The sequence below is a fragment of the Corvus hawaiiensis genome, chromosome 33 (assembly GCF_020740725.1).
Source record: "Corvus hawaiiensis isolate bCorHaw1 chromosome 33, bCorHaw1.pri.cur, whole genome shotgun sequence".
Lineage (NCBI taxonomy): Eukaryota > Metazoa > Chordata > Aves > Passeriformes > Corvidae > Corvus > Corvus hawaiiensis.
In genome coordinates, this window is record NC_063245.1 from 240,012 (window position 1) to 261,706 (window position 21,695).

The 21,695-nt window shown below is 54.1% G+C and overlaps 1 protein-coding gene across 1 annotated transcript; it reads right to left on the reverse strand.

The window, feature by feature from the left end:
* Window positions 1-1,884: 1,884 nt before the first annotated feature.
* On the reverse strand, window positions 1,885-20,315 carry LOC125318976 (leukocyte immunoglobulin-like receptor subfamily B member 2). The gene is made up of 6 exons (XM_048289947.1): window positions 20,228-20,315; window positions 4,289-4,333; window positions 3,831-4,124; window positions 3,411-3,449; window positions 3,120-3,242; window positions 1,885-2,575 (listed from the first exon to the last, which is right to left on the reverse strand). The coding sequence occupies exons 2-6, from the start codon at window positions 4,320-4,322 to the stop codon at window positions 2,547-2,549; spliced, it is 519 nt and encodes a 172-aa protein (XP_048145904.1). The 5' UTR covers window positions 4,323-4,333; window positions 20,228-20,315; the 3' UTR covers window positions 1,885-2,546.
* Between the last annotated feature and the right edge of the window lie 1,380 nt (window positions 20,316-21,695).

Sequence of the window (21,695 nt, forward strand, 5' to 3'; positions counted from 1 at the left end):
GGAGGCCGCACCTCGAGTGCAGTGTCCAGTTCTGGGCCCCTCAGTTTAGGAAGGATGTTGAGATGCTTGAACGTGTGCAGAGAAGGGCAACAAGGCTGGTGAAGGGTCTGGAACACAAGCCCTATGAAGAGCGGCTGAGGGAGCTGGGGCTGTTTAGCCTGGAGAAAAGGAGGCTCAGAGGAGACCTTATCACTGGATAGTAGCCAGGCGAGGGTCAGTCTCTTCTAGGTGAGAGGATGAGAGGTCATAGCCAGGGGAAGTTTAGGCTAGATATTAGAAAAAATTCTTCACGGAAAGAGTGGTTCGGCATTGGAATGGGCTGCCAGGGAGGTGGTGGAGTCACCGTCCCTGGAGGTGTTTATAAAAAGACTGGATGAGGCACTCAGTGCCATGGTTTAGCTGATAGTGTAATGTTGGGTCACGGGTTGGATTTGATGACCTCAAAGGTCTTTTCCAACCTAGCTTATTCCATGATTCTGTGATTCTGTGAAAAGGATCTATTAACTCCTATAGCCACTGACAATCAAATCCCGTGGGAATATGCTCAGCTACAGAATGTGAGGAGTCCTGATGGATGGGATATTGTTGTTACTACTTTGTATCGCTGGCCACCTGCAGCCGTTTGAACAGCACACACTGATCCTGCTGAGTTGGGGTTGTCCCTCGGGACCTGGTGCACAATGGAAGAAGGGATTGGTTTGCTGCGGTAGGTGGGGGCGGCTCATGCCCTGACCACAGGAAACTACTCCAACAATTGAGGCACTCCAACAAGTGGGAATCATTAGAGAAACTGTAGCTGCTTTTAACAACCCCATTTGGCTGGTTTGGAAGTCAGATGGCACTTGGAGGATGACTGTTGATTACAGAGAATTGAATAAAGTCCCTCCCAGCTTGCAGTTACGTTACCACACATGGTGACCCTCTGTTGGGGTTTTAAGAGATCTAGGTTTTTTTTCTGTTAAAGGAATTTTCCCCCATTCTGTTACTAAGATACAAATTGCTGGGTGCATAAGAGAAGACAAAAGACCTGGCTACTCTTTTGTTTCACCTGGGTGTGGTGTCAGTTCACTCTCAGCATACTCGGGGAGAGGAGCCTGGTTCTTTTCAGCCGTTTTTCTTTCTGCGGAGAAAGATCCCAGGACCCCCGGCCCACCTTCCCTGCCCCACTGGAGGCCGGGCTGTGGCCGCCCTGCCCCACCGCTGATTCGAGCCTTCGCTGCGTTGTAGCTGTGCTCGCCCTGCCTGCCTGGACCTCCGGGGGGTTCCCCGCTTGGATACATCGCGTCTGCCACCCAGGATTTGTGCTCATCCCTGCTGCTTCAGCCTGCCGTTCCAGCCTGCCGTTCCAGCCTGCTGTTCCCGAGAGTCCGGGATCGGCTGCCCAGGGGTTTGTGAAGCCTTTGTTCCATCCCTCCCGGGATCCCAGGGCACCGGTGCCGCGTGCTCCCCGAGCTCGCTCCGGAGCGCCCCCTGCAGCCGCGGGGGAACCATCGCACCTGCCCTGCTCACCGGGAGCCGCCAGCGCCCCTGCCGGCTGCGAGCGGAACTGCACCCGAGGGGAAAGGGCCCGACAGCCGAGAAGGCTGGGACTGGGTTTGTGATTGTTTGCTGTTACTGCCATAGTTATTATTGCTTGCTTGACTGGTTATATATATATAATAGTAAAGAACTGTTATTCCTATTTCCCACATCTTTGCCTAGAGGCCCTTGATTTCAAAATTATAATAACTCGAAGGGAAAGGAGTTAGATCTGCCACTTCAAGGGAGGCTTCTGCCTTCCTTAGCAGACACCTGTCTCTCAAAACCAAGACACCCTCATAGAAAAAATCAGCAAAAATCAACAACCCAGGAAGGTGGTTTAAAGGTCTTCCCAATGCCTGCTTTTCAAAACCCATTGCTTCAGAAAATCAGGACCCAGTTTGCCTTTACCTGGCAACAAAAACAATGCACTTTTCAGGTATTCCCTCAGAGATGTAAACACAGTCCCTCCATTTGCCACCAGCGGGTGGAAGCTGCTGTAGCAGCTCTGGTCAGGTGCTATCATTGTTCACCATTACATTGGTGAATGATATTATATTATTGATCTACTGATTATGGCAGAGTCAAAACAAGAAATTGAGGCAGGTTCACAGGCTCGGGGATTCTGCTGGTGCCAGGACACAAGAAGGGGATCCCACAGAAAGAGGGGTCCATGGGTCACCCAGAGGGAAGAGGAGGAAATCACATTTCTACTTCATCATAAATTGTTGATTCAACTTCGTGGCTGGGAACTTGCTGCTGCCTGGAGAGAGTTGGGAGAAAGGGATTTGGGGTCTGCACTCAGACTGTGATGAGCCCATTGGAGTCATTGCCATGGATGATTCTGTCTTGCATCAGATCCATGGCTGGAGTCAAGGCCAAGGCAAGCCCTGCTCCTCCCTGCCTGCACCATGGGGGAATCCCCCCACGGGCACAGACCATGCTGCCCCTGGACAAGGACCACCCCAGGGGGCCGGGATGCCCCCGTCTCCATCAGCCCCAGCCCCGCAGCCCCCAGGGATTGCTGCTCACCTTTGGCATCTCTCTCTGCAGGCCCCTGCAAGGAAAAGAAAGGCAGAGGTGGGAGGCAGAGTTCCTGCACAGCCCTGCCTTTCCCTGCTCTGGACCAAGCAGTGAAGATGATGGGCTGAACCTCCACACCTCGCTGGGAGAGGGATTTTTCTGTCCCAGCCTTCACAACCCTGAATCCCCTTTCCCAGCCTGGTTTCTCCCAGGCTCTCAGCAGCTGTGCTCAGCCAGAGTGTGGAGCAGCTGTGCTGGCTGCACTCAGGGCAGCTCAGAGCCTCAATCCTTGTTCCCAGAGGATGGGAGCCAATGTGTGCCTGAGGCAGGGATGCATTTGGTCTATCTCTCCCCACTTTAGCATTCAAGCACAAGAACTCTGAAAAGTAGAATCTTCCTCAGTTCAGAAGTTTTTCTCCCCTCAGATGACAAAGGAAAAGCCTTAGAGACTAAGCTTCTTGGGACATGAGCTTTAGGATCCACGCATTCTAAAGCATCATGTGTCAGACAGCAGCAACTCCGCATCAGGGTACAATTTTGTCCTAATCTTTTGCCCTCGATCTCCCCAAATCACTCACCTTTTCTCATGGCACAGGCTGCAATCAGGAGGAGGAGGAGGAGGAGGGAGAGGGTCACCACTCCAATTATGATTCCTATGATGGTGTGGAGTTTCTGGGGATTGGTAGCTGGGGGCACAGAAGCTGTTGGAGAACAGGAGGCATCATGGGGAGACGAAGCAGAAAGCAGGATATGCCCTTAGAACTGACCTAGATACTGGTCCTTGTACCTGCCAATGTCCTGGTGTTGGCAGCGGGGGAGCCTTGGCCCAGTGCTGAGGGACATTGGGTGTGAGGGAGGGAATCACTCACCAGCAGTGGATGTCCCTGCCTGGGAGCTGGACCCGCTGCCTGGGAGGAGAAAGGGACAGGGAGAGAGTCTGCAGCTGCCCCAGGTCCTGCACAGACTGAGACACTGCAGGGACCCCCTGATCCATCCTCTATCAACTGTGGGGATCAATAAATGAATGCCCTGCTCAGCTGTGGCTCTGCATTACATCTGGCACCACCACTCTGCCCTTTCTGTGATGCTGGGGCAGGAGAGGAGCAGGATGCTCTGCTGGGACTGGCAGGAGTGTCCCTGGTGCCCAAGGCTGTGCTGAAGTGCACCCTGACCCCCAGCATTCCAAATGTCCGGGGACATGCCATGGGGCAGGGCAGGGTCCTCTCCATCACCTGGGGTGTAGGGGGCCTGGGAGTGTTTCCTGTGTGTGCTTCAGTGCCACGACTCACCTGTGACCCTCAGGTTTGTGGGAGCACTGAGGGCAGAGTTCCTCACTCGGTTGCTGTTGTCCTTGTGCTGGTATCCACATGTGAATGTCCCTGCGCTCTCCCTTGTCATAGGGAAAAAGGTGACATAGTTCCCCTTCCCTTGTTGGGCTTTCAGGCTGTGCACCTGCACCCCATCCTTGCAGAAGATGATTCTGGTGACAGGAGATTTCCAAGAAATTTGGCACTGCAATATGACCTGTTCTCCTTCCTTTGCAGCAGTGGGGGTCATGTCAAAGGCAGGAGCTGGGAGGTCACCTGGAGAGATGGCACAGGGATGGCTCGGGACAGTGTTGCTGGAGTCAGGGCAGGAAGGGAAAGAGTTTCCCCTCCAGGGCTTCACACATGGGGGACAAAGATGTTCTCCCTTCCCATCTCCAGTCCCACACAACTCCCCTTACAGGACCTATCCCTGTACTCACCATGCCCTGGGGAGCTGCAGATGTCCTGGGCCATCACAGCAGCACCTGCACCGTGGGGCACAGAGGGGTTTGGTCAGATGGGCAGCAGCCCAGCTCAGCCCCATGCCCCTGTCCATGTTCCCACTGCTGAGTCTGCTGGGCCAGCACCTTCCCACCCATGGGGCTCCGTACTGCATCTGCTTGATCTCCCAGATTTATACTTTAAGCCGATTGTGGATTGGCTTCTGATTCCAGATGGATGCTGCTGGCTCCCTAAAGCATTTTAGCATCTCCCATGTCTCACACTATGAACAGAACCAATTTAGAGGAATTGGGAATTGCCCCCTTTGCTCAGAGGTGCATGGGAGCTGGAGGAAGCACTGGTCCTGCTGCCCTCCCCAGAGCAGCTCTGCCCCTCAGTGCTGCACGGCTGCTCCACACACCCTTTCCCCTGGGGCCTGCCCTGGGCCCAGCACGGGCCCTGTCCTGCCCCGCTCAGCAGCCCTGCAGTGCTGAGCCCCAAGGCAAAGCCATCCCCAACTCACCCAGCAGCAGCAGCAGCAGCAGCAGCAGCAGCAGCAGGAGGAGGAGGAAGGCCGGGCGAGCAGGAGACAGCCTGGCACATCCCCCCTGGGCCAGCATTGTTTGGGGCACTGCAGCCACAGCCTCTCCTTGCAGCGTCTGCTGTGGGCTGAGCTCTGCCCAGCGCTGCAAGAGCTGCCTGGCCCGGGGCTTGCAGCGTGCCTGGGACTGGTCCTGCTGCATCTTTGAGGGTGGAAGGACCTTCCCACACCGAGTGGCTGTGGTCAGTGGGGGCCCTGCCTCAGCCCCCACTGTGGCCGCTGCTCCTGCAGAGCCCCCGCTTTCATTTCCGCACCCTGCGAGCCCAGAGCACGAGCCGTGTGTGCCTGTCCCTCTGGGGCTGCCTCCTCCCTGGCCCTTGTTCCCACCCTGCTCTGCCCTCTCCTCACTGCTACTCCCAGCTCTTCTGCCAGATATGAGAGAGAACCTGGATTGCATGGAGCTCCCTGAGGATGGGTGAGGAGCCAAGGGAGAGCGCCAGGGTGAGGATTAAAGAGAGCAGAGCTCCAGGTGATATTATAGTGAGAGTCTGCTCCAGGCCTTCTGAGCAGGGAGAACAAGGGGATGAGGCCTCTACTGACAGACAGGAGCAGCTTCACGTTCACAGGGCCTGGTCCTTGTGGGGAATTTCTACAGCTCCAATATCTGCTGGAGGGACAACATGGCAGGATATCTCCTTGTTCCAGGACAGGGAGAGTCAGACATGTCTGGGCTGTGAAATTCACTGAGACCAAAACATCCCCGTGCATGACATTTGCAGTGCCACCTGCTCCATCCCCTCCCCACAGGAGCCACCAGGAGCTGTCAGCCTGGACCAAGGAGATGTATGCACAGTTTCTGCAGCTGTCATTCCCTTGGATTTACCCCTCCTGCCTGTTTGCACTCCATCTTTCACTTCATTAGATTGACAAACAAATAGGAAATGATGGTTTTTTCTTGTGCTCCCAACTGCTCAGATGTTGTGCTGACTTTCACTGACTGTGAACTGTGGGTCTCATATAAAACTGCTCATCAAGGGAGACCCAAATCCTTTCCTGCTCAGATTGCCTTGGACACCCCTCTATCCAGGTTCCTCTTAAAGAGGATTGCATCTATGTCCTTTGCATGCATTTTGCTGAGGCGCTTTGATGTCCGAGCCAGATTTTCTAGAGGTTCCTTGTGTTGGGGATGATGTGTTATCCCATCCCATCCCATTTGTGGGGTTTTAATCTGTTTTGTTTTGTTTGTGGCCAGGGGTGGCAGCTGTCCCCACCCCCCATCCTCCCTGGCTCTGGGGCTATCACGATGTTCGGGAGCCAAGCCGGCGTTTCTGGAGGGCGTCAGGGGCGGTGCAAAAGGCAGCCCCTCTCTTCCAGCATAGGCTGTTCGACGAGACACACATGGCCAGTATCTCGGGCCAGAGATCCTGCTGTTCCTGTGGGTTTTGCCTGCTTCTTTTTGGTTTTTTTTTGCTTTGGCACTGTGACTGAGCTTGCCGGCTTGGCTTCTCTCACTGCTCTGCTGTTGGGAAGCCCAGAGCCAGTGTGTGCCCCCCAGGACCCGGGAACACCCCACTTCCCGCCAGGGACCGCCCCCCTCTGCACAGCCCGGACCCAGGTTCCAGCCAGCACCGATGAGAAATCCCGGGGAGTCTCTCTCTGCCGTGTCCCAGAGCCGGGCTGCTGCTGCTGCCCAACCCCTGCCGTGCCTCTGCCGTCTGCTCCGCGTTTGTGCTACACCGTAGCTGTTCACCCTCTGCCTGCCGGGAGGTCCTGCTGTTCCAGCGTGCTTCTCCTGAGGCTCGTGCTACAGCTCCTTTTGCTATCCAGAGGGGGCACAGGGATCGGCTTCCCCATGGGGTTCGTAAAGGAAGTTCCTTCTCCATCCCTTCCTGCCGGCTGTGCCCGCCATCGTCCACACGGAGAGAGACGGCGGGACCCGCGCCACAGCGCCCCCTGCAGCCGCGGGGGAACCATCGCACCCGCCCTGCCCGGCCGGGAGCCACCAGCGCCCCTGCCGGCCGTGACCGGAACTGCACCGGGGGGAAAGTGCCTGCGGCCGGGACAAGGCTGTTACTGGGACTCTGGTTCTGTTTGTTGTGGCCGCCACTGTTGTTGTTTGTTTGTCTTGAGACACATATCTATATATATGTTTGTAAAGAACTGTTATTCCTTTTTCCATATCTTTGCCTGAAAGCACTGTAATTTCGAAGTTATAATAATTCGGAGGGAAGGGGGTTGTATTTGCCATCCCAGGAAGGTTCCTGCCTTCCTTGGCAGATGCCTGTCTTTTAAACCAATACAAATGTAAATAAAAATGAGAAGCAGTTATCTCTTGCCATTGCATTAATGCTCTAATTGGTGTCATGCCATAAAGTTTGCCAAGATGATGAGAGCTGAAACCAAGTCTCAGCTGTATTTCTACACACTTATGCCCCAAATTTCAGTGGTATAAAATTAAACAAATTAGGGAAAGAGTCGAGAGGATGTTCAAATCTGGAAATTACATTTTGCAATGAAATGGAAAACTCATTGGGGAGAGTTGAGAAATGCCTGAAGAGCAAGAAAGCCCTGGGATGCTGATATAGATTGACATGGTTAAGAAAGAATGCAAAGCGGAGTTTGCTCATCCAGCTTGAGAAGCATCATAGACAGGTTAGGAATGTCTGTTCTAATTCATAAGTAAAGGTTAAAAATCTCAATGTGAGAATAGAGACAACTCTTAGTTAAATAAAAAATTAAAATAATTTATTGAAAACAGAAAAATTGAAAAATTACAGAAATTAGAAAAATATAAAAATTTGGGATCCTGTGGCTCGATAGATGGTATGCCCCAGGAGCGCACGGATCTGAGACCTTCTGGCTGAGACAGCACTGGACCTCAGGTAGAGAAAAAGGACTTTCAGTGCTGAGCTGACTTTTAGCTGGTCCAAAAGTCAGGAAAAAAATTATTAAAGGCTCCTTAATGGGAGTAAGGCTTTTAATGCCCAGCACTGATGTCCACCACAGCTAGCCTGCAGAGAACTCCTCTCTCTGAGACCTGTCTCGTTATTTTATAGTGCCTTTGCTCCGCCCCAGCCCACCCACAGCCCGCCCACAGCCCACCTACAGCCCACCCCTTTGGTTTAAAGTGATTGGTGCTTTCTCTTTGACAGATCATCTCCGTCCACCAATAGCTCATCGTTGTCAGAGGGGTAGTATCAGTTGAAACAAGGGTGGTAACATGCCTTCATTAAAAATTCAGGTTGCCACGGAGCTTGCCTGCAGGGTAATGGCTATGGGGCTAAAAATAGCTGCTGGCTGTTAGAAACTGGGGTTTTGGAGTTAGCCCTTGGACTAAAGTGCAAAGTAAAAACACTTGAAAAAATATTAAAATACATCTAATACATCGTAAAACACTTGTAAAAGTAGACAATGAACATAGGAAAGATAACTCTTATGGTGTACAGGTGGTTTAAAGTTTGAGAAGGGGACATAAGTTGGGGATTTTTAACTGGGGAATTTCTAACTGGGAAGGGTGCAACTCTCTTAATAAACTACTTTGAACAATTGAAAACACTGATAATGGAACTTGATTTTTGTGCCTAGGCTGATGGGTTAATTTTAACATTCAATTTAAAAATATTTAACTCAGAATTAATTAATTAAGGCACTTAATATGCAAAGACCAAGCACAATTAGGGATTTCATGTATGACATCAATAAGGATGACTAATCATAAATATTCCTGACCTCTGAACTCAGAATAATAGTAAGAAGCTATTTTGCTGTGAGATAAAGGAGGTGAAATACAGCAAGAAATGAGGACGTGATCCAAACCCACCATGTAAGATCAGTTATCAGATGGGACATCTAGACCTCTGCTCTCTTTAGCCCTAATTCATGAGGTCTCCCTTTATTCCTCACCAATCCCCAGGGCAGCTCCATGGACTCCAGCTGCTCTCTCACATAACAGGAAACTGCCCCTCCTCATCTTCCCAGTCTGGCCTTCTTAAAATCCATGTGGCTCCATTGCACCGCTCCAGTAACAGGAGCCATTGAATTATGTCTCCTCGATCCAGACAAGATCACAGACCTGAAACCACACCCAGTTCTCTATCCCATCCTCTTTATTCCCTACAAGGGCTGCATTAGGTGATAGGTCCTTCCCAAACCCCCTCAGCACAGGGACTGCCCAGAAAGGGCTTGGGGGTTTCTCCCCAGTGGAGCAATTGTCAGCACTTCCTGATGAAAATGCCAGTGCTGGAGGTGACCCTGCTGGAGCCTCATTTGGTGTCTGTATTGGTTTGGCACAGCCTGGTTTTAGGCAGCAGGGGGCCCACAAAGATGGCTCCTGTGAGGAAGCTGCTGGAAGCTTCCCACCATGTCTGGCAGGTGGCTCTGAAGATGGACATGCTGCTGGCCAAAACTGGGCCAATGACAGAGGTCGGTAATGCCTCTGTGATGACATATGTAAGAAGAAAATCAAAGTCACAAGATTTTGGATTCTACTCAAAGAAGAGGAGGAGGAGGTGAGAACATGTGAGGAAAACACCATGGCGACACCAAGGTCAGTGAAGAAGGAGGGGGAGGAGGTGCTCCAGGTGCCGGAACCAAGATGCTTCTGCAGGCCGTGGTGAAGACCATGGTGAAGCAGGTTGTTCCCCTGCAGCCCATGGGGATCCACCACTGGGGATGCAGAGATCCACCCACATTTTGTGGGGGAGGTGCCCATGCCGGAGTGGGTGGATGCCTGGAGGAGGCTGTGATCCAGAAGGAGACCCGGTGGAAAGAGAGAGGGCCCTGCTCGCAGGCTGGAGCAGCCTGTCCTTGGCGGACTGCACCCTGTGGAAGAGTGACCCACGCCACAGCAGTTTTGGGAGGGCTGTGTGCCCGTGGGAGGGGCTCACGCTGCAGCAGGTGCGGTATAGCTGCTGCTCATGAGAGTGAACCCACGCTGGGGAGAACATGAACACATGTTCACGGAGAACTGTCTCCCGTGGGAGGGACCCCACGGCCTCACAGGGGAAGGACTCCTCTCCCGGAGCAGCAGAAGGAAATCTTGGTGAGGACTTACCAAAGCCCCATGCCCTGTCTCCTTGCGCTGTCGGTGGCAAGGAGGGAGGAGCTGGGGGGTGGAAAGTGTTCTAAGGGCTTCTTTTACTTCTCATTATGCTCCTCTGATTCTGTTAGTGATAAATTCACTTTGCAACTTAAATTGAGCCTGTTTTGCCGTGAAGTGTTTCTCACGGTCCTTATCTGACTCATAAAGCCTTCGTTAACTGTTTTTCCTTTTCCCTCCTGATGGGGTTTTAGGAGTTCCTCTGTTTTCTTTTTCTCTTGAAGAATTTTCCCCATACATGTTGCCAGGGAGCAAATTACTGGGTGCTTAAGAAAAACGAAAGACGTGGCCAGAGGGGGAGGGGTCCGTCTGGCTACTCTCTTTCACCTGGGCTAGTGGGCTGTTAGTCCTGGCGTTTTGGACGGAGAGAGAGGCTGGAAGGAATTCGTCAGCATGGCAGGCTTCTGCTTTTTCAGCTGCCTTCCTTCTACTGGAGAGACTCCAGGATTCCCTTTCCCTGCCCCGCTGGGAGCTGGGCTGCGGACGCCCTGCCCCCACCATTGCTTCGAGCCTTCGCTACTCTGTAGCCCCGCTGTACCCTGCCTGCTGAGACCTCCGGGGGGTTCTCACCACAGCTCTGGAGTTTGATACGTCTCGTCTGCCCCCTAGGATTTGTCTTCATCCCTGCTGTTCCAGCCTGCTGTTCCCGAGGGTCCGGCTGGAAACCAGGATCAGCTGCCCAGGGGTTTGTGAAGCCTTTGTTCCATCCCTTCCTGGGATCCCAGGGCACTGGTGCCGCGTGCTCCCCGAGCTCGCTCCGGAGCGCCCCCTGCAGCCGCGGGGGAACCATCGCACCTGCCCTGCTCACCGGGAGCCGCCAGCGCCCCTGCCGGCTGCGAGCGGAACTGCACTCGAGGGGAAAGGGCCTGACAGCCAAGAAGGCTGGGACTGGGTTTGTGGTTCTGTTTGCTGTTACTGCCATAGTTATTGTTGTTTGTTTGACTTGTTATACACGTATAGATATATAATAGTAAAGAACTGTTAGTTCTGTTCCTCATATCTTTGCCTGAAAGCCCCTTAATTTCAAAATTGTAATAATTCAGAGGGAAGGGGGTTGCATATATTTTTTCATTTCAATGGGGACTCCTACCTTCCTTGGCCGACACCTGTCTTTCAAACCAAGACACCTCCTTTGCCCAGCTGTGCCAGAGGAGGGTGAGTGAGCGGCTCTCGAGGGTGCCTGGCGCTGGGCCAGTGTCAAACCACAACAGTATCCCATCACCCCCTGGCCTTTGCTCATCAGCCCTGTCTGTCACTCCCTCACAGGACAGCCAGTCCCTCTCCTTCCCCCATCATTCCCAGTTTAAAGTCCTCTTTACAGAATCACCCATGCCACTGGAAGAAGCAGCTTTTCCCTGCTTGGTGAGGTGGGCCCCAGCTCTGTACAGTGGATGCTGAGTTGCAAACAGTGTCCACTGTTCAGAGAGCCCAAAGTTCTGTTGCCCAAATCAGCATCACAGCCAATTCTTGACCTGTAGTATTGGTTTTGTCCTGCTTATACCCTCTCGAGACACCTTCCACATCAGGACTGAGTAGAAAACGATAAGGGCCCCCATGGCCTTGACTACCACCGTTGGAGCTGTATAGCCACTTGCACCCGTGTTCAGTTTGCCCTGGCAAAATCCCTTAGATGAACCTGGCAGAAGAGCTGGGAGGAGTAGTGAGAAGAAGGAAGAGCAGGGTGGGAACAAGGGCCAGGAGGGCTTTGCAGGGAGGAGGCTGCCCCAGAGGGACAGGCACACATGGCTCATGCTCTGGGCTCACAGGGTGTGGAAATAAAAGCAGGGGCTCTGCAGGTGCAGCGGCCACAGTGGGGGCTGAGGCAGGGCCCCCACTGACCACAGCCGCTCAGTGTGGGAAGGTCCTTCCACCCTCAAAGATGCAGCAGGACCAGTCTCAGGCACGCTGCAAGCCCCGGGCCAGGCAGCTCTTGCAGCGCTGGGCAGAGCTCAGCCCACAGCAGATGCTGCAAGGAGAGGCTGTGGCTGCAGTGCCCCAAACAATGCTGGCCCAGGGGGGATGTGCCAGGCTGTCTCCTGCTCGCCCGGCCTTCCTCCTCCTCCTGCTGCTGCTGCTGCTGCTGCTGCTGGGTGAGTTGGGGATGGCTTTGCCTTGGGGCTCAGCACTGCAGGGCTGCTGAGCGGGGCAGGACAAGGGCCCGTGCTGGGCCCAGGGCAGGCCCCAGGGGAAAGGGTGTGTGGAGCAGCCGTGCAGCACTGAGGGGCAGAGCTGCTCTGGGGAGGGCAGCAGGACCAGTGCTTCCTCCTGCTCCCATGCACATCTGAGCAAAAGGGGCAATTTCCAAATCCTCTAAGGAGGCTGAGGACATGGTGTGAGACTTGTCAGATGTTGAAGTGCTTTAGAGAACCAGAGGCATCCATCTGAAATCACAAACCCACAAAAAATGGGCTTAGGCAGGTGTAAATCCAGGTGCAAAAGGAGATGTAGGGTGAGCCCTCATGGGTAGGAAGGTGCTGGCCCAACAAAAGACTCTGCAGTGGGAACATGGACAGGGGCACGGGGCTGAGCTGGGCTGCTGCCCATCTGACCAAACCCCTCTGTGCCCCACAGTGCAGGTACCGGTGTGATGGCCCAGGACATCTGCAGCTCCCCAGGGCATGGTGAGTACAGGGATAGGTCCTGTAAAGGGAGCTGTGTGGGACTGGAGATGGGGAGGGAGAACATCTTTGTCCCCCATGTGTGAAGCCCTGGAGGGGAAACTCTTTCCCTTCCTGCCCTGACACCAGTAACACTGGTCCGAGCCATCCCTGTGCCATCTCTCCAGGTGACCTCCCAGCTCCTGCCTTCCATATAACCCCCACTGCCTCACAGGAAGGAGAACAGGTCATATTTTGGTGCCAAATTTCCTGGAAATCTCCTGTCACCAGAATCATCTTCTGCAAGGATGGGGTGCAGGTGCACAGCCTGAAAGCCCAACAGGGGCAGGGGAGCTACTACATGCACTTGACCATGACAAAGGGGAGCACTTGTGGATACCAGCACAAGGACAACAGCAACCGAGTGAGGAACTCTGCCCTCAGTGCTCCCACAAACCTGAGGGTCACAAGTGAGTCGTGGAAATGAGGCACACACAGGAAACACTCCAGGGCTCCTGAGACCCCAGGTGAGGGAGGGGATCCTGTCCTGCCCCATGGCATGTCCCTGGGCAGTTGGGATGCTGGGGGTCAGGGTGCACTTCAGCACAGCCTTGGGCACCAGGGACACTCCTGCCAGTCCCAGCAGAGCATCCTGCTCCTCTCCTGCCCCAGCATCACAGAAAGGGCAGAGTGGTGGTGCCAGATGTAATGCAGAGCCACAGCTGAGCAGGGCATTCATTTATTGATATTATTATATTATGATTCATTTGTTAGTTAATAGAGGATGGATCAGGGGGTCCCCACAGTGTCTCAGTCTGTGCAGTACCTGGGGGAGCTGCAGATTCTCTCCGTGTCCCTTTCTTCTCCCAGGCAGTGGGTCAGATCTCAGGCAGAGAAATCCAGCAACAGTGAGTGATTCCCTTTCCATACACTCAGTGTTGCTCAGCATTGGGTTAAGCTCTGGCAGCTGCCAACACCAGGACTTTGGAAGGGTCATAAGTGGGATCTGGCTCTGCTTTAAGGGCATATCCTGTTCTCCTCTTCCTCTCGCCATCTTGCCTTCTCTGATCTCCCCTTTAATTCTGAGAGCCACTGCTAGGGAAATTGTGGATACTTGCATGATCTGAGTGTTTCCACATTCATTCACTGAATCAAGATGTGAGCTAGGGGGACTGCTCAGTTTCTGGGGTGGTCCCTGCACAGGACAGGGACACTCAGAATGGCCTGCCTTTCTCTGACAGGTAGCAATCCCTTGACCAAAGCAGTGCTTCCTCTCAGACCTAAGTGGTTGTTCTTGAACCCTTTCTACCATGTACTTCCCTCCTGAAACTGCCCTTTCCACTTTTTGACTCCCCTCTTCCAGAATCAGCCATTCCCCTCTGGATCTGGATCCGGCACTGTGTCCTCACCTTGCTCCTCCTCTCATCTGCCCCCATCATCACCCTCATCCTGGAGAGGCGGAGCCCCCAGGCCACTGGGGCTGCCCAGCCTGGACACATCCCCATCCCCAGGGCCTATCATGGTGGTGCGTAGTGGTAGGGAGGAGAAGAGAGATCCAACAGGCAGGAATTGTGCAGCAAGATTCATCATTTAATTATTTTACAACTCTTTTATAGACTTCTTTCTTCATAGTCTAATTCGTCAAAGGATCAGCCACCCCTTGGGGTGATTGGCTAAAATCTTAAAACATCCATTGTCAAAATATTTTTCTACTATACTATAAACAAGGCTTTGCAGGGTCGCAGATGTTCATAGTTTATAGAACGCTACAAATATCTTCCACAAGAGAGAAAAATACCTCACAGGACTGGAAAGAAGCAAGGAAAATTCTTGCTAGCAGCAATATTTGTATCCACAAATCCCCTTTTTTGTTTTATAGGATAAAAATTCTACTAGCTATTAATCCTAAATAGAAATTTACAGCAGTTATTCGTTCTAAATATAGCCTTAAGGGCTTTAACTGTCTGACTCCATAACAAGAAATTTAAAGTTCAGTCCCTGCTTGTGGAAGGACCGTCCCAGTCCCTGCTTGTGGAAGGACCATCGCCTAATGGTTTACATCCTTGTAGGCTGATGATCTACATTCTGGTCACCATTTGGATGGTCTGCATTCTGGTCATCATTTGGAGGTTGACTCTTCTGCCTCTGGTGCCGTAGGTCAGGGCGAACACATTTTGCAGGTAGCCATCGCACCCCAGTATCTGTGGAAACGCAAGCATACCCACGACCCCAAACGATAAACTCATGCGGGCCTTCCCACTGGTTAGTAAGTAAATTCCGTACTCAGATTTTCGCTCGAGGCAGTTGTGTTTTGCCTGCAGACTGCAGTCAGAGAAAATGATTCAGAATAACAGGATTATTTGAATTTTGTGCCTGATATCAAACGGAGCAAGCAAATCCATGTTTATCACCCTTATCATTCGCGTAACCTCAGCAGAACCTAGCCTATGTTGTGCAACCTTGGATTGCAGATCCTGTGCAACCTTCCAGGCAATTACCTCATGCTTATCATGCTGGCCTGAATTTGGGAGAGCCTTATACACTGGGAAAGCTTGGATCTCCCCTTTCAGGGAGTCACTATCACCCTGAACTACTGGCACAGCCTTTGGATGCAGGGTAACAGCTTCCCAATTACTCTCAGAATCCTCAAATCTGCTTGGCATCGCCAGTGTTTCCAATAAATCCCAATCACCCTCCTCCAGAGCCCGCATCTAAAGCGACTCCCAGAAACGGTTGTAGTGGGTTGGGTGCACTGTCACAGTGCAGTCCGGGAAGGTCCAGGGGTGAGACTGGAGCAGCCTTTACTTTTGCCGCCTGGCTACACCTGCTTTACGCCCTGGGCCCAAAGCTTCTTCTGCCTCATTGCCTGATGATGAATCGTCAGTTATGAGCAGCTTTGCGGAGCCGTGAACGGACAGAGGTGGGTGGGGGGAAATCACCTGACCAGAAGAGGAACTGACAGCAGAGGCTGCAGTTGGCTGTGCAGGGGTTTGAACCACAGCTGCTGTCAGGGATGCAATCTCAGGCAGTTTCAACCGATCCGGCGCTGGGGCTGCTGCGGCCGTCTCCAGTGCTGCTGTCGCGCCAGGAGCCGCTGCTAGCTGGGGCACAGCCACCGCAACTGCCGCTTCTTTTGCCGGTCTCAGCTTTGCTGGCAGCTGGGACGCTGGTGCTGCGCTGGTCACTGACACCGCGACCACTGCTGCGGGTTCCAGGTTGGGAGCAGCCCTTGCGGGCGGTGTGGGCCCGGCGAGCCCCGCACGGAGGGGCATCTCCAGCAGCTGCAACAGCTGCTTTTGCAAGCTGAGCAGCTCCGCCAGCTGCTGTGATACATTCGGCAGCTCTGTCAACAAAGGCAGATGCTGTATTAAAAGGTTGACTGCTTGGTTCTGTGCTTCCGCGGAGCAGTCTGAGGCTATGGAGGGCAACGAGCCGCATCCGGGCATTCTCAGCATAGCAGATGCATGCACAGCGCTGTCCAGCGCTACACCAGCCAAAGGTGTCCATCCAGGCATTCTTGGTGCAGCAGAGGCCTGTGCGGACAAGCTAGGAGCAGCCACAGGGGTCCAGGATGTGAGCCCACTAAAACATGGTGCTGAAAAAGCAGCGACCACCGCTGAGCTGCAAGGGAAGGCGGGCTGTGTGACACCCTGCTGCCCACATACCCCCGCCAGTTGCTCTGCCAGCATGATGCCCTCGGGGGGCGTGGGTTCCTGCGGCAGCACAGGGTGACCCAGTGCAGGCTCCGGGGCATTCTCCGCCCGTGTTGCCGGGAGGGATTTTTCAGATCTGCCACCACACGCCCCTAGAGCCAGGTCAGTGGGGTCTCCTTCAGGTATCTCTCCATCACACACCACCAAGACAGGCGAGCCAGCTCCACTGCTACAATTAAAGTCCATCAGCAGATTAAACAAACCCCACCATGTGCATAGTAATTCTAGCACTGGCGGATCCCCAAATGGGAACTCGTGCCAGAGTGCAGAGCCGACTTCCTGCCATAGCCCGAAATCGAGGGCAGCGTCTCTGTTCAGGGAGACGCCATGTAGGGCAGCCCAGTCTAATAACTCACAGAGTGAGTTCTCAGAAAGGGCCCTCTGATGCCCTCCCTGCCCTGGACTCCCTGCTGTCCCTGCTGTCCCTGCATCTCTGCACCAGGAGCAGAGTGTGATCAACACCAGCCCATGGGGCCCTGTGCCCAAGGGATGTGCTGCCATTGCCCTGTTCTGCTTTGCTCAGCCCCTGCTCTCTCCTCAGACACAGCCCTGTTCCCACTTGTGTGTCTCTGCCCAGGTGTCGCTTTGGCATCTTCCAGTTACTGAGGTAATGAAATAAATTTACTCTTTGCATTGCAGCCATGGTTTTGTGGTTGTTCTGGCCACCTGCCTGTGTCCATTCCCACAAGGTCCCATTGAGGAGAGCCCTGGTAGCCCCAGCGCTGCCCTTCACGGCCTCGGCTGCCTCTCTGCTGCCTGGGAGTCAGGGCTGCTGCTTCCCTGCAGGGCTGGCAAGGGAATAGAGCAGGACGTGCTCTTGTCAGCTCTGGGCTCTTCTCACTTCCACACTGTCCCCTTGTGTCCTGGCCTTTGTGGAAGCCCTGTGGGCTGGTGGCACTGGTGCCAGTGCTGGTGTGGGTGCAGCCACATCCCTGGGGCAGTGCCAGAGCCTCCCTGGAGGCACCACCGTGATCCTGGAGGCTCCTGAGGGCAGGGCCAGAGGGCTGGAGCCCTCTGTGGCAGGCATGAGGGTGGCTGCCAGTGCAGGAGGGCTGGCAGGGACTTAGCCCCCAGGGCTGTCAGGGCCCTTGGCCAGGGGGATCCCTCCTCAGCCCTGAGCCCCCCAGCCCAGGGGGTCCTGCACAGGCCCCTGTGTGGGGCTGAGCAGTGTCTGGGCAGGGCACTGTCAATGCACCTCAGGGAGTGAAGGATCTCCATCCCTTTTCCCCATCAGGCAGGAGGAGACCTCAGAGATGGGGGGATGCAGGTGAATCTCCTCCAGGGGTGTTGTCTTGGTTTGAAAGACAGGTGTCTGCTAAGGAAGGCAGAAGCCTCTCTTGGAATGGCAGAAGTAACCCCTTTCCCTCCGAGTCATTATAATTTTGAAATCAAGGGCTTTTAGGCAAAGATGTGGGAAAATAGGAATAACAGTTCTTTACTATTATATATATAACCAATCAAACAAAACTACAATATGGCAGTAACAGCAAAACAATCACAAACCCAGTCCCAGCCTTCTCGGCTGTCAGGCCCTTTCCCCTCGGGTGCAGTTCCACTCGCAGCCGGCAGGGGCGCTGGCGGCTCCCGGTGAGCAGGGCAGGTGCGATGGTTCCCCCGCGGCTGCAGGGGGCGCTCCGGAGCGAGCTCGGGGAGCACGCGGCACCGGTGCCCTGGGATCCCGGGAAGGGATGGGACAAAGGCTTCACAAACCCCTGGGCAGCCGATCCCGGGCTCTCGGGAACAGCAGGCTGGAACGGCAGGCTGGAGCGGCAGGGATGAGCACAGATCCCAGAGGGCAGATGAGATGTATCCAAGCGGGGAACCCCCCGGAGGTCGGGCAGACAGGGCGAGCAGGGCTACAGCGTAGCAAAGGCTCAAAGCAGCAGCGGGGCAGGGCGGCAACAGCCCAGCCTCCAGCAGGGCAGGGAAAGCGGCTTTGGGATCCCGGCGTTGTTTCCAGCAGAAAAGAAAAACGGGCGAAAAAAAAAAAGAACCAGCAGCTCCTTTCTCTGCAGCTTCTCTCCCCGAACGCTCAGAGCCAACTGACCCCACACCCAGGTGAAACAAAAGGGTAGCCAGGTCTTTTGTTTGCTGTCAAGAACCCAGCGATTTATCGTCTTACTAACAGAATGGGGGAAAATTCCTTTAACAGGAAGAAAGCTAGACCTCTTAAAGGTGTCTTCCTTTCCCAGGTGCCGCTGTTGAACAGGCAGGAACCTCTAGGAAACAGTACCAGGAACACAATGAGAAAGGAGCATCTTGGGCGTGTCCTGGGGTTTGAGCACAGCAGTGCCTGTGTCCCTGTGGACCTGTGCATCCATGTGAGCTTTGGGGTGGGCAGAGAGAAGAAGAACACATGGAGTTGGATCCCACGGTTTATGGACACACATGTTCCATATGGAGGGATGGAGATGTCTTCACTCCAGGTGCTCATGTGTCCATTTACAATATGGGGATTAGATTTTATATGTGATCATCCATCAGATATTGTAAATGCATGTGCTAGTAACAAAAACACTTTTGGCTAAAGGCATCCAGAATACATATTTGATGGGTGGCAAAGGCTGTGCCTGGTGGAAGGCTGGGTGTGGCTATGTTGGCCTGGCCAGGCCTTGTGTTGCTCTCCCAAGCCAAGAGCTGGCAATTCCCCATGTACAAGTCCCAGAGTGTCCAGGATGCCCCCGTCTCCATCAGCCCCAGCCCAGCAGCCCCCAGGGATTGCTGCTCACCTTTGGCATCTCTCTCTGCAGGCCCCTGCAAGGAAAAGAAAGGCAGAGGTGGGAGGAAGAGTTCCTGCACAGCCCTGCCTTTCCCTGCTCTGGGCTGTGCAGTGAAGATGATGGGCTGAACCTGCACATCTCACTGGCAGAGGGATTTTTCTGTCCCAGCCTTCACAACCCTGACTCCCCTTTCCCAGCCTGGTTTCTCCCAAGCTCTCAGCAGCTGTGCTCAGCCAGAGTGTGGAGGAGCTGTGCTGGCTGCACTCAGGGCAGCTCAAAGACTCAATTCTTGTTCCCAGAGGATGGGAGCCAATGTGTGCCTGGGGCAGGGATGTATTTGGTCTGTCCCTTCCCTCTTTGAATTAGAGCTCAATCATGCTGGAGGTAGTCTTCCACATCCAAGAAACTTTGCTCTCTTCAGGTAGCAAAAGAAGGGCCAGAGGGCCTCACATTCCTGTGACATGGGCTTTAGGAGGCAACCATACTAAACAGCCGTGTGTCAGACAGCAGCAACCCTGCACCAGGGTACAATTTTGGCCTAAACTTTTACCCTCAATTTCCCCAAATCACTCACCAATCTTCAGGACACAGTAGCTGGCTGCAGCCATGAGGAGGAAGAGGGAGATGGTCACCACTCCCACTAGCATGCATATGGGAAAGATGTGGGATTGCCTGGAATGAGGAGCTGTGGGAACATGATCTGTTGGAGAAGAGGAAGCAGAGAACAGCCAATGGCCTTAGAGGAAAACAAACTTCCAGCTTATGAACCTCCCAATGTCCTGGTATTGACAACTGGGCAGTCTTGGCCTAATGCTGGGGGACATTGGGTGTGAGGGAGGGAATCACTCACCATCAGTGAATGTCCCTGCCTGGGAGCTGAATTCTCTGCCTGGGAGGAGAAAGGGACAGGGAGAGAGTCTGCAGCTACCCCAGGTACTGCACAGACTGAGCCACTGCGGGGACCCCCAATCCACCCTCTATCAACTGTGGGGATCAATAAATGAATGCCCTGCTCAGCTGTGGCTCTGCACTAGATCTGGCACCACCACTCTGCCCTTTCTGTGATGCTGGGGCAGGAGAGGAGCAGGATGCTCTGCTGGGACTGGCAGGAGTGTCCCTGGTGCCCAAGGCTGTGCTGAAGTGCACCCTGACCCCCAGCATCCCAACTGCCCAGGGACATGCTGTGGGGCAGGGCAGGATCCCCTCCCTCACCTGGGGTCTCAGGAGCCCTGGAGTGTTTCCTGTGTGTGCCCCAGTGCCACAACTCACCTGTGACCCTCAGGTTTGTGGGAGCACTGAGGGCAGAGTTCCTCACTCGGTTGCTGTTGTCCTTGTGCTGGTATCCACATGTGAATGTTCCTGAGCTCTCTGTCATCATGGACAAGGTCACAGAGTAAATCAGCTGATGTTGTTGAGCTTTCGGGCTGAGCATCTCCACCTCATCCTTGCAGAAAACTACTTTTATATTAGGAGTCTGATGTTTAATGAGAAAGTGAAGGAAAACCCATTCTCCTTGCTGAGCATTGGAGGCATTCAAGAAGAGCTCAGGAGGTGGGAGTTCACCTGGAGACAGGGCACAGGGACAACTTGGGAGAGTGTTCTGTTGTCAGAGCTGGAAAATGGCTCCGATGAAGAACAAAGAACTTCTCCATTCCCATCTTCAGCCCCACACAAATTCCTTGATGGGACCTATCCCCGTACTCACCATGCCCTGGGGAGCTGCTGATATCCTGGGCCATCACAGCAGCACCTGTACTGTGGGGCACAGAGGGGTTTGGTCAGATGGGCAGCAGCCCAGCTCAGGCCTGTGCCCCTGTCCATGTTCCCACTGCTGAGTCCTTGTTGGGCCCGCACCTTCCTACCCATGCAGCTCCATCCTGCATCTCCTTTGTCTCCTGGCTTGATACCTCCCCACGCCCATTTTTTGTGGGTTTGTGGTTTCAGATGGATGCCTCTGGCTCCCTAAAGCACTTCAGCATATACCATGTCCCTCACTATCAGACAAGCCACCTTAAAGGGTTTGGAAATTCCCCTTGGCTCAGAGGTGCATGGGAGCTGGAGGAAGCACTGGTCCTGCTGCCCTCCCCAGAGCAGCTCTGCCCCTCAGTGCTGCACGGCTGCTCCACACACCCTTTCCCCTGGGGCCTGCCCTGGGCCCAGCACGGGCCCTGTCCTGCCCCACTCAGCAGCCCTGCAGTGCTGAGCCCCAAGGCAAAGCCATCCCCAACTCACCCAGCAGCAGCAACAGGAGGGGGAGGAGGAGGAGGAGGAAGGCCGGGCAAGCAGGAGACAGCCTGGCACATCCCCCCTGGGCCAGCATTGTTTGGGGCACTGCAGCCACAGCCTCTCCTTGCAGCGTCTGCTGTGGGCTGAGCTCTGCCCAGCGCTGCAAGAGCTGCCTGGCCCGGGGCTTGCAGCGTGCCTGGGACTGGTCCTGCTGCATCTTTGAGGGTGGAAGGACCTTCCCACACCGAGCGGCTGTGGCCAGCGGGGGCCCTGCCTCAGCCCCCGCTGTGGCCGCCGCACCTGCAGAGCTCCCGCTTTCATTTCCACACCCTGCGAGCCTAGACTGTCATAAGCAGTTTGGCCCCTGTTAATCAATAATGTTAATGAGCTAATTGGTTGAGCTGGTGGACTTTTTTGGATTGGGGGTTGGGGTATAGTTAGTTACTAACTGAATTTCAATGTTGGAAATTTATTTGTATTTGGGGTACCACATATGTATCACCACTGGATG

Bases quoted from the DNA above. Each gene is read 5' to 3' on its own strand.
- LOC125318976 (XM_048289947.1), bottom strand. From the start codon at position 4,322: ATGGCCCAGGACATCTGCAGCTCCCCAGGGCATG. The intron at 4,125-4,288 runs GTGAGTACAGGG...CCATCTCTCCAG, and splicing joins CTGCAGCTCCCCAGGGCATG to GTGACCTCCCAGCTCCTGCC. The intron at 2,576-3,119 runs GTGAGTGATTTG...TTTTCCTTGCAG, and splicing joins AGCCTGTGCCATGAGAAAAG to GGGCCTGCAGAGAGAGATGC.